General features: G+C 40.4%; 1 protein-coding gene across 1 annotated transcript in view; it reads left to right on the top strand.

Annotated features, from left to right (window-relative positions):
* Positions 1–13525, top strand: part of LOC122788223 (CD63 antigen-like) — a 397284-nt gene that overhangs the window by 311797 nt on the left and 71962 nt on the right. Inside the window, exon 4 of the mRNA XM_044055242.1 lies at positions 8254–8328. Within this exon, the coding sequence (XP_043911177.1) occupies positions 8254–8328 (75 nt within the window). The remainder of the gene's footprint in view (positions 1–8253; positions 8329–13525) is intronic.

Raw genomic sequence — 13525 nt, 5'->3', positions numbered from 1 at the left:
TCAAGATTCCTCTTGAAGAGAGTCAATGAGGGACTCTGCCTAACCTGGACTGGGATTTTATTCCAGAGTGAAGGGAGCCTCTGGGTTATGAATCTGTCCCTCCAGCATGTCCTATTTATTTCAGTGCTGAGGTCCAAGTCTCTCGAGCGCGTAGCTCGATGGGATTTGGATTTTCTGAGGTGCAGCATGTCCATTAATTCCGGGTTGGACATGGCTTTATACATCAGGCACAGATCGCCTCTGAGCAGGCGGTATGCCACTGAGTAGAGCTGGAGTTTCTTTAACCAGGCAGCATATGGCATCTGTTTGAGCCCTTTGATCCTCTTGGTGAGGTACTTTTGGGGTCTTTCCAGTTGCTGCAGGTGTCTGGTACGGTACATCCCCAAAGGGGCATTGCACTCAATTATGGGCCTGATGATGGAGGAGTAAAGAGGCACGATGACTTCCCCTGATCTAGATGTGAATCCCTTCATGATTAGGTGGTTTATATAAAATGTTTTTCTATCTACTTTGGCCACGTGGTTGTCAAATGAGAGATTGCTGTCAACTTGGGTCCCCAGGTCCCTAATTACTTCTTCTGCACTTAATGGATTACCATCTATGTGGTAATTTGTGGGCACTTTGTTTTTGCCAAAGGGGATGACTATACACTTTTTGGTGTTTAGCTTGAGGCCATGGCTCTGGCACCAGTTGTCTGTTTCTATGAGGCCCTTTTGGAGGATGCTTGTGTCAGCTGGAGTGTCGATTATGGCGCCCAGTTTGCAGTTATCTGCAAACTTGGTCAGCCACAGTCCTTCCATGTTGGCCTGTACCTCCAAGAAATATATACCGAACAAGAGGGGTCCCAGGACTGAGCCTTGTGGGATGCCACTTGTAACTGGTTTGGAGTCTGACATGGCTCCAATAATTCTAACCATGTGGGTTCTGTCCTTGAGCCAGTTTGCAACCCATCTAGTGACATAGGGGTTTATATTTAAGCTGGTGAGCTTATCTATAATGCCCAAGTGGGGTATTGTATCGAAGGCTTTTGCGAGGTCCAGGTAGGCTGTGTGGACCACCTTCCCCTCATCAATGGCCTTGGTGACTGTTTCAAAGAAATCAACCAGGTTTAAGAGGCAGGCTCTGCCCTAAACAAAGCCGAACTGGGTAGGATCCAGTGTCTGTAGGTCCCCAATATCTTTATTTATGAGGTCCATGATGATCCTTTCCATAGCTTTGCAGACCAAGCTAGTCAGGCTTATGAGGCGCTAGTTTCCAGGATCCGTTGAGGCACCACCTTTGTGGAGAGGGACCACTGTTGCTGTACGCCACTCTTTGGGTACATATCCTGTAGTAAGGCTGAGATTGAACAGTAGTTTTATGTTTGGGTTTAGCTCTTCTTGGAGTTCATGTAGGATGCAGCCTGGGACACCTTCTGGTCCCATTGATGCTGTGTTTTTTGCTTTGGAGAGGGCAGCTCTTACCTGAGCATCTGAGATGTCAGGGGGGCAGCACTCTGCTGGGATAGATATTTGCCCTTTTGGTGGGGGGGGGTTTGCGCTGAACCTGTCAGCTAGGATGTTGGCAATGTCTGTGGGTTTGGCGTATTTTTTGTCATTTTGGACTAATTCTGAGCATATCTGGGAATTCCCACCCAGATTCCTAACATAACTAAAGAAAGCCTTGTGATTATCCTAAGTGTCCTGTGCAATTTTTCTCTCGAAGCTGGCCTTAGACAATTTTATGAGTGCCCGTAGTTTTTTGCTAATACTGATCAGAGATGCCTTCCCTTTTTGGGATTTTGCTCTATCATGTAGTAGCTTCCTCCTTCTATTGTATAGTTTCCTTATTGCTGGGGTCCTCCAGACAGGACATCTGCCTTTGGAGGATTGGGACTTGGTTTTATTTGGGATTGCATGATCCATGCATTCCTGAAGGTGTTCATAGAATGCGTTTATAAAGGATTCTGCGGTCTGGGCCGTATTTTCCACAGGCCCGGGGGCTTTGAAGGATTCCACTTCGGTTTTGAGGAGTGTGAAATTTGCATTAGAGAAGTTTTTCACTGTGGTTTTCAAGGCAGGGGGTGGAGTCGGGATGTGAATATCCAGTGAGATTAGTTTATGGTCTGATCTTACCAATGAGGGATATACTTCTGGTCTGGAGCATAGAGTCCCCATGTTGGTGATGATCAGGTCCAGTATGTTTTCCCCTCTTGTGGGAGTGGTAACTAGTTGTTACATAGCATTTGAGTTTATAAATTCTAGGAACCTTTGGGCTAGAGTGTTGGAGCTAGAGTAATGCTCCCAGTCTATGTTTGGGTAGTTGAAGTCAACCAATATAATGGTGTTTGGAGAGACCTTCATATTTTCCAGTGTTCTCAGGAAGGCCGAGTGGGGAATTTTTAGTCTGCCAACTCATTACATTCCCAAAACATATCTTCTCAGTTGCCTCTTTCTTCCCCATCACACCTCCACCATTTGCAATCTGCCTGAGAAAAAAGTCTTTAGAGTCTGATTGGGGTATAAAAATACCTACGTAAACACTTCCAAGCAAAAATCCTAAAACTTCTACTTTGTTGCATATTTGGGAGCCATACAAATATCTTCCCATTGTTTCTTTGAGAATTTCTTATCCATTTTCTCCTCTCAATTTTTTCTAACCTTCTCTTATTGATTCCTGTAGTTATCGTGCAATATTTTATATGACCTACTAATTATCCCTTCTACAGCAGCTTCTGTTCTAGATTCAAGTAAAAACTTTGCTAGCGCAGGTGTTTCACTTAGGATTCCCCTATCCCTTTCTCTTTGTTTATATTCTGATATCAGACCCTGACAGGGAAGGCAATCGCTAGCCTGCAGTCTAAATGTCTTCTTTGCCTCTTCCCATATAGCACAACGCAACTGAAATATCCTGTAAACTGCTACCTTCACGGTTATCAGTTTCTCAGACTAGTCATATGGCAGTGTTGTAAGTCTATTAGCAGTACCGCACTGCCTTATTCTTTTCTATTCTATCCCACACAAGTATGTTCTAGGAACAGGTACCAGCATTACAACATATCTGCAGTTAGCATAAACCTTTTCTGTATAAGTACTGGCTAAACTACTTTACTTATCAGACCATGCAAATCTCTTTTTTGTGTATGAGGATGCATTAGGACATATTCATACTTGCCTTTAGTTAATAGCGTGAAACAAATGTTGGTATGTGTTTACTTTCCTTGAGTTTGTGTGATAGAACAGTTAGTTCACTAACAATAAGTTTCACATGTCAGATAGGCAGTGATGGATCAAAGCAGATAACACTCTTGTAGAAAGTAATAATCTGTAACATAATAAATTTCTTTGACTCCTTGGAGACACGTTCACAGCCCATGATCCATTTCTAGTCAATCCTGTTATAAATTAATAAGTTTATAGGTACTTACTTGGCTATTGATCTTGTGAGAATCTTAAATTAACCTAGCCCTGCATTCTCATTGTAATTATTAGCCCCCCCCCTTATATTCTGTGATATGAATCTCCATAGATGGGCTGCAAAAGTATAAGTTTGGTATTTGCATGTTCCCCCTATCCATGATGGCCGTTGGTGCTCATCCAGAGGTAAAGTTGTGGTTACCATTCCATATATCTACATTATGTTTAAATAGAATAAGAGAAGTACTCTGCTTCATGTGGAGGGGAATCCAGTTCCATAAAAGGAGTATTCTCTGTGATACAGACCTAGCCCCTCAGCATTAATCTTGCAAAAAAGGTTGTGATCTCTTGAGTGGGTGTTTCTTATAAAGCCATATGTCTCACAGGTTCAGTATTGTCATGGAGTTACACAGAAACGTATGTTGGTATTCACTTATCCTAGATATGACTTCACTTTTACAATGATCTGTGGATGCTGTAGCTCAGACTCTACACTGCCTTGTGTATTTCAAAGTAAACGTTTTCCATATACATGACCACGACATGCAATCTCATCTTTGAAAAATGTATGTGCCTGTCCTTACTCTAAACCAAGAAACCTATGTTTGTCTAGAACCATCTATATGTTCCTTAGTTGTTTGTCATCATTATCCCCATCACAGAGATAAGACTTTTTTATACAAAATTTTGTTTCTCTCTACCCTGACTGTCAACTTCTTCACTTTAATGAATCATTCATTCACCATCTGTCTAGTCATTGCCATATTGCCAGCTGAGGAAAGAGTAGAACTTAGATGAACCAGTATCTTTGGACAGCTCAGATTTTTTTGTTATGCTCTATCTGCAGTCCTGTTTCATGCCTTGTGAGCAATGACATCATAAACAATTTTCCAGTACATTTTCTATACTTTTGACTGGGGTAGAGACCCCGGTCTGAACTATGAAATGCTGCCATAGTTTGGAATTCTCTTCCTTTTTCCTAGAAAAGTAATCCAGCAAAATTCTACTCCTTCCCTCTCCCCAGTTGACTTCTCACATTACAGGACCACTAATCCATCACATGTCACACTGAGGCCTCCATTCCTCTGCACTGTGGATCTAAGTCACAAGGATCAAATCTTCGTAACATTGCATATTAGGAATTCTTTTTGAGTGCTTGGTGCGGATACCACTCTGGATGCTAAGTCTGTTATACTAGAACAATCCTTAATGATTGTTTTCAGGAGCTTCTTAGAAATGGCTTCTACTTTCATTTGTCCAAAAACATGCACCATATTTTCAGTTCAGTTCTTGCTTTTATGTTTTTTTAGTTTTCCAGTGTCCTTTGCAAATATTAAATCTTCAAAACAATTGCAGCTTGTGTCACTGATAACAAAGTCAACAAAAAAATATGTGCATTTAACTCAAATGAACTACCTCTATTTAAAGGTTGTTTGACACTAAAGTGAAGCTTAATGGCCATTATACAAATACCACATTTGACATACTGTCAGGGAAAGATGTTCTGTTGTGAGTTACAGCACTAAAAAAGTATTTGTTATAAGCCTGATACAAGGCAACATAATGTTAATAATGACAAGGTAAGGCTATATCTAATACTGCAGAGAGAAATATTTTAAGAATATGGAACATGAAAATGACTGGTTCAAGCTTAACACAGAAAATCAAACATATTTCACAGCAGCATAAATGAATTCCCTTTCATCCCTTTCATGCATATTTCACAACACAAATAAATCCCCTTTTATTTAAGATAAAATGGGAAAGATGAATTAAAGAAGTTAGAGAAGCAAACTTCAACTAAGAAGGCATCAAGACCAATACCTTGAGTTTCCCCAACTCTGACATAACCCAGCCCCCCTCCCCCCCAAAGTCTTAATTAGGTGAGGAGATATTTGGAAATGGGAGCAGACAGCAAGGCGATACAAAAGGAGCGACATCTCACACAACTAGTATGTAACATAATCATTACATTTTCTGGTGCAATCATTTTCAGAAAACTGAGTCACAGGTAGTGTTACATTAGCTTGAGCTCCATCCCCCAGAGTAGGCCGGTCACTATATTTTCTACACACTATTCTACAATACATATCTTCCACTATGTCAATCATAAGGTGATAAAAGGTGTATAAGGTGTTGAAAACTTCAGTGATGCCAACACATTTTGATGAGAGCAACAAAAATATAATAACAAATCCTTAACAATTACTTGAGAGACTAAACAACTGTGGTCTTACACTGAATGCAGGCATGTACGAAATTGACAAAGGTCAGTTGTGGATTTAAGGTTTTATCTTTTCTCGAAAACATATTCCTAACAAGTCAAAGCATTCATCTTTTAGTTCCTCCAAACAATGCTGGGTTGTCAAAAATTTGCTTGGCACGACAAATGATAGGGCAAATTTTATAAAAGACAAGCACTGAGTTAACTAATGAAGAAAGACTATGTTTTTAAGTGGGCTGACTAAAACAATGGGGGAAACTGAATTATCTTTGCACTAATACTGCTGTCTGCTCCCATTTCCAAATATCTCCTCACCTAAGAAATGATATCTTACAACTCACTGGCTGCAGTCCCTGCTCCAACCCAGACTGATATCTCTTTCACCTCCTGCTCTCTCTATATTTTTCTACTCTTCTGTTTTATCTCACCTATCTCTATTTCTCTATTTCTAAAAAAAAAAAAAAAAACTTCATGTTTTTTTGGTTCACTGTATTTAATCTTAGCTTAAAGTTACTAACTTACTCTGTAAACAATTTTAGCTAATGTACTATGTAGCTAATGTACTGTAATCCACTTGACTATTACTATATATTGTATTGTTTACTCACTGCAGATGCTTGGAGCTTTTCTCCCCGGACCTCTGCTGAAAATGGACATGTATCCAGTTAGACTAGCCCGGTCAACAACTGTAAAATAAAATAAATAAATAATGTTCTTGCACTGTCTTTGGGTATGAAGATAAATTGGTATCCAGTGTGAAACAGTTTTTGAATATATATCATTCAAGGATAGTTGTAGATAAATGACTGAATACCACTACGGCTGCAATAGTTCATCAAGGACCTGTAATGAAGGAATACAGTAAAAGTGATGAAACATAAAATGAAATGAAACATAAGACTGTTTTTTATCAAACTGTGGCTGTGATGTCATACTACTGGAAATTGATTGGGGTTAGAGATAGGGCATGAAATGGAGGATAGTGGCATGGGAGACCTAAAGATGGTGCAAGTTAAAAGAAAGGAAGGGTCTGACACACACAGAAGATAGAGGGTGATGTAGGGTAACCCAAGATGTGATAAACTAGAAGAGATATTGTAGACCTATGGCAACTGAGGATGAGAAGTAGTATGTTACACAAATAGAAAAATCAAGTTAAGAGTGTTAAAAACTATGGAAAATATGGTAGAAATGATCAGTCAGGAAAGCAGTGGAATTGCATTGATCCACTAAGTAGTCTCAATTTTATAGGAAAAAATGATTGCTTTTCAGAACTTGGGCACACCGGTGACATAAACCTGGCCAGAGTGGACATATGTTCTGCAAGACTGGTATAATATCTAGTTATACCAAGAAAGGTCACTCTATAAACCACAGGGCTAACAGTAACAAATGTGTGTAGAGCAGCTACAACTGATGAAGATAAGGGTCGGTATCAGGCAGGACCCACTAGATGGATTAACATTTTCATGCAATGGTGCTTGTCTGCCTAACTATGAACTAACAGAACTTTCAAACATTCAGCTGTCTGTTTATATCTTGTCTAGATCAGTTCTAATTACATATTTCACGTGCAAATATGAGCAGTATTGTAATACAACCATTTAAGAAAAAAAAACTGCCTCTTATTTGCTCACTGATATCTTTATTGTTAGTCGGATGTTAAAGAGATGGAATCATTAACCAATTTACTGGCAAGAATGCTGTCATTTGTTAAATCCCACAATCACAAATATACAAGATTGCTGTAAGGTTGAATATAAAAAAATATATATCATAGCACTACTATTTCACATCCTACTTCTGGGTCTCTCTTCTTGGTAATTGGTGGCAGAATCACATGTGTGACGTAATTACACTTGTTGCTTTTACAACCACAGAAAATGATAAAATCTGTACATTTGAAAGCCCAGCCTACAAGCAAGAGAAGACGTTAAATCAAGGAAAATTGCTTTAGATTGACTGTTTTAAAACAATGCAAATAAGCTACTGGAAGTACACTGGTTTTAGTAAATACTACAAAAGTCAACAACAGTTTCTAAAGCTATGGGCAGAAAAAGAAAAGACCACTTACATAATTGTATTCTCATTTAAATTAATTCTTTCAATGATTATTCTTTGCTGCTTAATCTTTCTCACTATTATTCAGCCTGAATTACATTTTGTAAATGCACTAGTATAGTATCCTCTAGGCTAGTCAGTTTGAGCCTAACCTGCCTTTCTGAGTGCTATAACCCCCTGCCACTTTTTGTGTGTGTGTGTGTGTGTGTGTGTGTGTGTGTGTGTGTGTGTATGTGTACATGGTGTGTGTGTGTGTGTGTGTGTGTGTGTGTGTGTGTGTGTGTGTGTGTGTGTGTGTGTGTGTGTGTGTGTGTGTGTGTGTGTGTGTGTGTGTGTGTGTGTGTACATGGTGTGTGTGTGTACATGGTGTGTGTGTGTGTGTGTGTGTGTGTGTGTGTGTGTGTGTGTGTGTGTGTGTGTGTGTGTGTGTGTGTGTGTGTGTGTGTGTGTGTGTGTGTGTGTGTGTACATGGTCTGGGTGTGTGTGTGTGTGTGTGTCTACATAACAAAATACTTTTGGGTGTTTTTGTATCATTGCTTCTAACAACTGTTTCTTTCTTACTTTTTCTTTCAGTTTCTCACCATTTTAGTTATCATCCTGATTCTTCAGATTGCTGCTGGAATTGCTTTCTATGTTTTACGTTCCAAGGTAATGTAAAAAATGTTTTTTGATGTTGTTTTTCCACTAACACACTGCTTACACACATAAAAAGTCGAAGGTAGGTCAGTACAGAACCCATTATTTTACTTATAACCATCAGAATACCTGCAGTTTTTACAGAGTCCAAGTTAGACTTGACTCATGCATCTAGTGATGTCAATCTACAGAAAACAAAGGTTATTTTGCTAAGGAAATTGTGTCACTGTATTACTGCTAGTTGAAACTAGCTAAATCAAAAGTTTAGATGATCAACTTTGTGGTATTTGTGGACGAGCTGTTCTCTTTCTGGAGTTTCCCTTGCTCTTTGTTTACAACCTAAAAATGGCCACAAATGGCAGCCTCAAGACTTTTTATCAACGGTTTTGCAATATTTGGTACTAGTTTGTGAAATCAGCACAGACATTCAAGCCACATTTACATGAGCAAGGAACTGCTACAGCCCTTAGAACAATGTTCCTCATAACATCTTTGGAAAATAAGAACATGGTCACTCCAGTAAGTTTGAGAAAAATACAGGTATTATAGGGCCCCTTGATATCATCTGTTTATTTGTTATTTTGGTCCTACTATTCATCCAGGGTCTATATAACTGAGTAGCTTTCACAAAACAAAGTTGTGTTCTGCTGCACTTACATGAATGCACCTATTAACTAAAGTTGCTCTACTATTATATTTTGTACCATGGAGCTTAGGTCATGGCTGAAAGAGCCTTTGGGTCAATCTATCCAGCCAGTTATCAAACATAAGTACAAACAAACAAACGGTTAAATAAATAAATACGAGCAGCAGTGAGCAGTGAACAGTACTGCTGTTTAAATAGCCCCTGTACAAGAGAAGACTGCAAGAAGAGAAAACATTTTATAATTGCAATATCTTAATATCAATACTTCAGTTAGATTTCAAAACCTGATGAACATTTTTGCAACTTTTTCTCTCCTGCTGCCTGCCAATCATCAGCTCCTGTCTTGACCAATTAGTCCATTCATTCCAACTTGAGGGGGGGGTCATCATTTAAACAGACAGCATGGGTTTCTTGTCAGCCATAACCACGTCTCATGCCAAGTAACATTATTCAGAGTTTGGCATGCAATGAGCATCAGCTAGACCATGTCATTTGCTTTCACAAGAACTGTATCACCTCAAACCTCTCCTGTCCATCTAGGAGACAGCAGCCCTGTGAGTTCTCCAGACACCAGCCAGGAATCTACCCCAGGAGCATACATCCCAGGAACATGCCTCCACACCCTGACTCCAAAGAAAGTTGAGCTGGCAATGATGTGCCATTCTTCCCTTCTCCCTGCCTGCTCCAGGTACCTGAGAACTGTACTTGTGTCACATGGGTCATAATCGGGGCTTCATTCCTCTACACTAATGATGACCATTTTAAAGATTCTGTTTCGGATGATCCAGTAGAGATAAGAGCAGTGGTCACACGTCAAATGTTGAAATGTTTAGTGATTTTAAGTTTAAAGTTCATACAGTGACATGTTTCCTATTAATCATTTTAATGTCATGTTTATCTAATCTCATCAAAAGCTTGTCTCTTCTAGTAACCAAGCAATTTTGTAGCCTTGAACATGACTTTAAGTTTGATTTGCAACTATATGTTCCAAGGTAGAGCAGGATTCAAGAACTACATTCTCCTCCAGAAGGGTACTGTACGGAGGTGGGGTACAGCAGCTAGCAGGGAGTCCAAGCACACCTGGCATTATGATAGCAAGTAATAACTACTGGCCATCATGCATATACTCAGCTTGAATGTGCATAGCAATGAAGGTGATTGTAATGTGAGTAAATGCTCATAGTTCTATGGCACTGTGATGAGTTGGGTGGCATCTCCACGCCCCCCCTTATCTACTCACAGCTAGATTTGCACATCCTACCTGAAAACATAAATTTTACAGTTGCCCCAAAATAATGTGTAGTTAAGTGACTTGCTGAGAGTCACAAAGTAGGCAAATAGGGGCTGGCGGAATCAAACCATAGACAAAGCAGAATGTTAACAGCTGTAGAATGACTCTTTTAAACAAATGCAAACCAGCAATTTTGACTTAAATCCTCTATTCTAACTGCAAGACTAACACTGTTCACTATAATGTCTACTCCATCTATTTCTTATGACTCAGCCTTACGACTACTGTGACTACAACATCATGCTGATGCCAGCAGAGAGATATTACACGTTAATTAGTGTTTGTCTTAACTGCCACTTGATCTACTTGTTGCAGGTTTGTTTTCATAGCTGCTGTAATTTGTACTTTCTACATAGCTTACTTCCTGCTTCATATGCCTTTACAAAAGACCCAGATGGCGTAGTTTGGCAGGAAACTGACTTGTCATTTGGCTACAGTCCTAAGTTTTGTAGCATGGGTGACACCTTAAACCTTGTTATATCGATACATTTTGCATACTCTTATGTTTTTTATGCCCCCATGCAGTTGTGTAAGTAGGATTGTGTTCTGTTGAATTTTGCAAATAAGCTGGTACAAAAAAATGTATGCTGGCTGAGTCCGCAAATAAACGTAGCTAGCTGCCCCAGCTTCTTTCTTTTATCCCAGCTTCTGCTGAACCCATCCATGAGACTGCAGTCCACTGCTGTATTAAGTTAAACATTACAGGATGCAGTCACTCTGTCTTTCTGTGAAGCTGTGCCAGTCTTTTCCAACCTAAATCTTTCTCTTTCAGTTATATATGCATGCCCTCTTTTCCAGCTCCTCATTCCTCCACATAGTCACCCCATGGTATGTCTCCTGTCTATTCTGCTTTCCAGATTATACAATCTGCAAAATAACAGCATGTCCCATAATCCTTTTCAAATAGCTTGGAGTGTGGCAGAATTGCCATGTTTTATGTCTTGATAGCTCTCAACCAATCAGGGACAAGTTTCAACAAAAGCAGGGACAAATTCAGAAAAAAATAGGGACAATCAGGGATGCTTTTAAAACATTAGTACTATTAACATGAGACTTTGACAAAATCAGAGCATAGGTTCATAGGTTCATAGGTTCATACTAGGCTATCTGCCCTAGGGCATTTATAAGCCTAGCCAGAATGTGTTTGGCTTTCGCCACCCATTTTAAATTAATTTTGCTATGCCCTTTTTCGAGGTTAGTATACTGTGCCTCTGTCTAACAGTGACACAGAAGTGATACCCGGGTTAAACCTACGATCTCCCATCCACTCATCAAGATTCCTCTTGAAGAGAGTCAATGAGGGACTCTGCCTAACCTGGACTGGGATTTTATTCCAGAGTGAAGGGAGCCTCTGGGTTATGAATCTGTCCCTCCAGCATGTCCTATTTATTTCAGTGCTGAGGTTCAAGTCTCGAGCGTAGCTCGATGGGATTTGGATTTTCTGAGGTGCAGCATGTCCATTAATTCCGGGTTGGACACGGCTTTATACGTCAGGCACAGATTGCCCCTGAACTGGTGGTATGCCACTAAGTAGAGCTGGAGTTTCTTTAACCGGGCAGCATATGGCATCTGTTTGAGCCCTTTGATCCTCTTGCTGAGGTACTTTTGGGGTCTTTCCAGTTGCTGCAGGTGTCTGGTAAGGTACATCCCAAAAGGGGCATTGTACTCAATTATGGGCCTGATGAGGGATGAGTAAAGAGGCACGATGACTTCCCCTGATCTAGATGTGAATCCCTTCATGATTAGGTGGGCTATATAAAATGTTTTTCTAACCACTTTGGCCACGTGGTTGTCAAATGAGAGACTGCTATCAACTTGGGTCCCCAGGTCCCTAATTACTTCTTCTGTACTTAATGGATTACCACCTATGTGGTAATTTGTGGGCACTTTGTTTTTGCCAAAGGGATGACTATACACTTTTGGCATTTAGCTTGAGGCCATGGCTCTGGCACCAGTTGTCTGTTTCTATGAGGCCCTTTTGGAGGATGCTTGTGTCGGCTGGAGAGTCGATTATGGAGCCCAGTTTGCAGTCATCTGCGAACTTGGTCAGCCACAGTCCTTCCGTGTTGGCCTGTACCTCTGAGAAATATATACCGAACAAGAGAGGTCCCAGGACTGAGCCTTGTGGGATGCCACTTGTAACTGGTTTGGAGTCTGACATGGCTCCAGCAATTATAACCATGTGGGTTCTGTCCTTGAGCCAGTTTGCAATCCATCTAGTGGCATAGGGGTTTATATTTAAGCTGGTGAGCTTATCTATAATGCCCGAGTGGGGTATTGTATCGAAGGCTTTTGCGAGGTCCAGGTAGGCTGTGTGGACCACCTTCCCCTCATCAATGGCCTTGGTGACTGTTTCAAAGAAATCAACCAGGTTTAAGAGGCAGGATCTGCCCTTAACAAAGCTGAACTGGGTAGGATCCAGTGTCTGTAGGTCCCCAATATCTTTATTTATGAGGTCCATGGTGATCCTTTCCATAGCTTTGCAGACCAAGCTAGTCAGGCTTATGGGGCGATAGTTTCCAGGATCTGTTGAGGCACCACCTTTGTGGAGAGGGACCACTGTTGCTGTATGCCACTCTTTGGGTACATATCCTTTAGTAAGGCTGAGATTGAACAGTAGTTTTATGTTTGGGTTTAGCTCTTCTTGGAGTTCATGTAGGACGCAGCATATGAATTAATATACCTTTTCTGGAGTAAAGAAGTCTATAACTCTTAATCATTGCCATTATTCATTACATGCAATTCACCACCTTTCCTCCAAAAGTCACTAATTTTAGGTGGGATTAAGAGGGACAGAGCTAAAATTTAAGTCAAAATCAGGGACATTCCTGAAAATCAGGAACAGTTGAGAGGTATTCCTCCAGCAAGTCATTTAATGGAAGTTGCGTAGGCCTACCAGAAGAGGAAGAGCTACTGAAGATGCGTTATATGGCTTTTTCAACTCATAAGTGATGCGTTACCACTCTCATATCTGAGCTACAAGTGTCAAATTGTGTGGCAACTTGAGCTTCTTACCCATGATACTCCAAATAGTACAACCTCTGCGAGTGAGACAGCTGCAGGGTCCCAAAGAGCAAAGTATTCAAACAAAAAGAAAATAGGACCAGCATACAAGGCACCTTAAAAATAAATTTATTGATTGAGGTTCTTGAAAAACAGACCGGTTTCGGTAAATATTTAACAAAGCCTTCTTCAGTGTTGATTTCTTCCTTGGCTGTGCTTGGTTATAAGAGGTGTTTTGCTGTTTGGTTCTTCAATGAGGGTCGCTTCTG

This window comes from Protopterus annectens, chromosome 13.part0, assembly GCF_019279795.1.
Source record: "Protopterus annectens isolate FY-2018-M chromosome 13.part0, PAN1.0, whole genome shotgun sequence".
NCBI lineage: Eukaryota > Metazoa > Chordata > Ceratodontiformes > Protopteridae > Protopterus > Protopterus annectens.
This window is presented reverse-complemented; position numbering and strand designations above follow the sequence as displayed.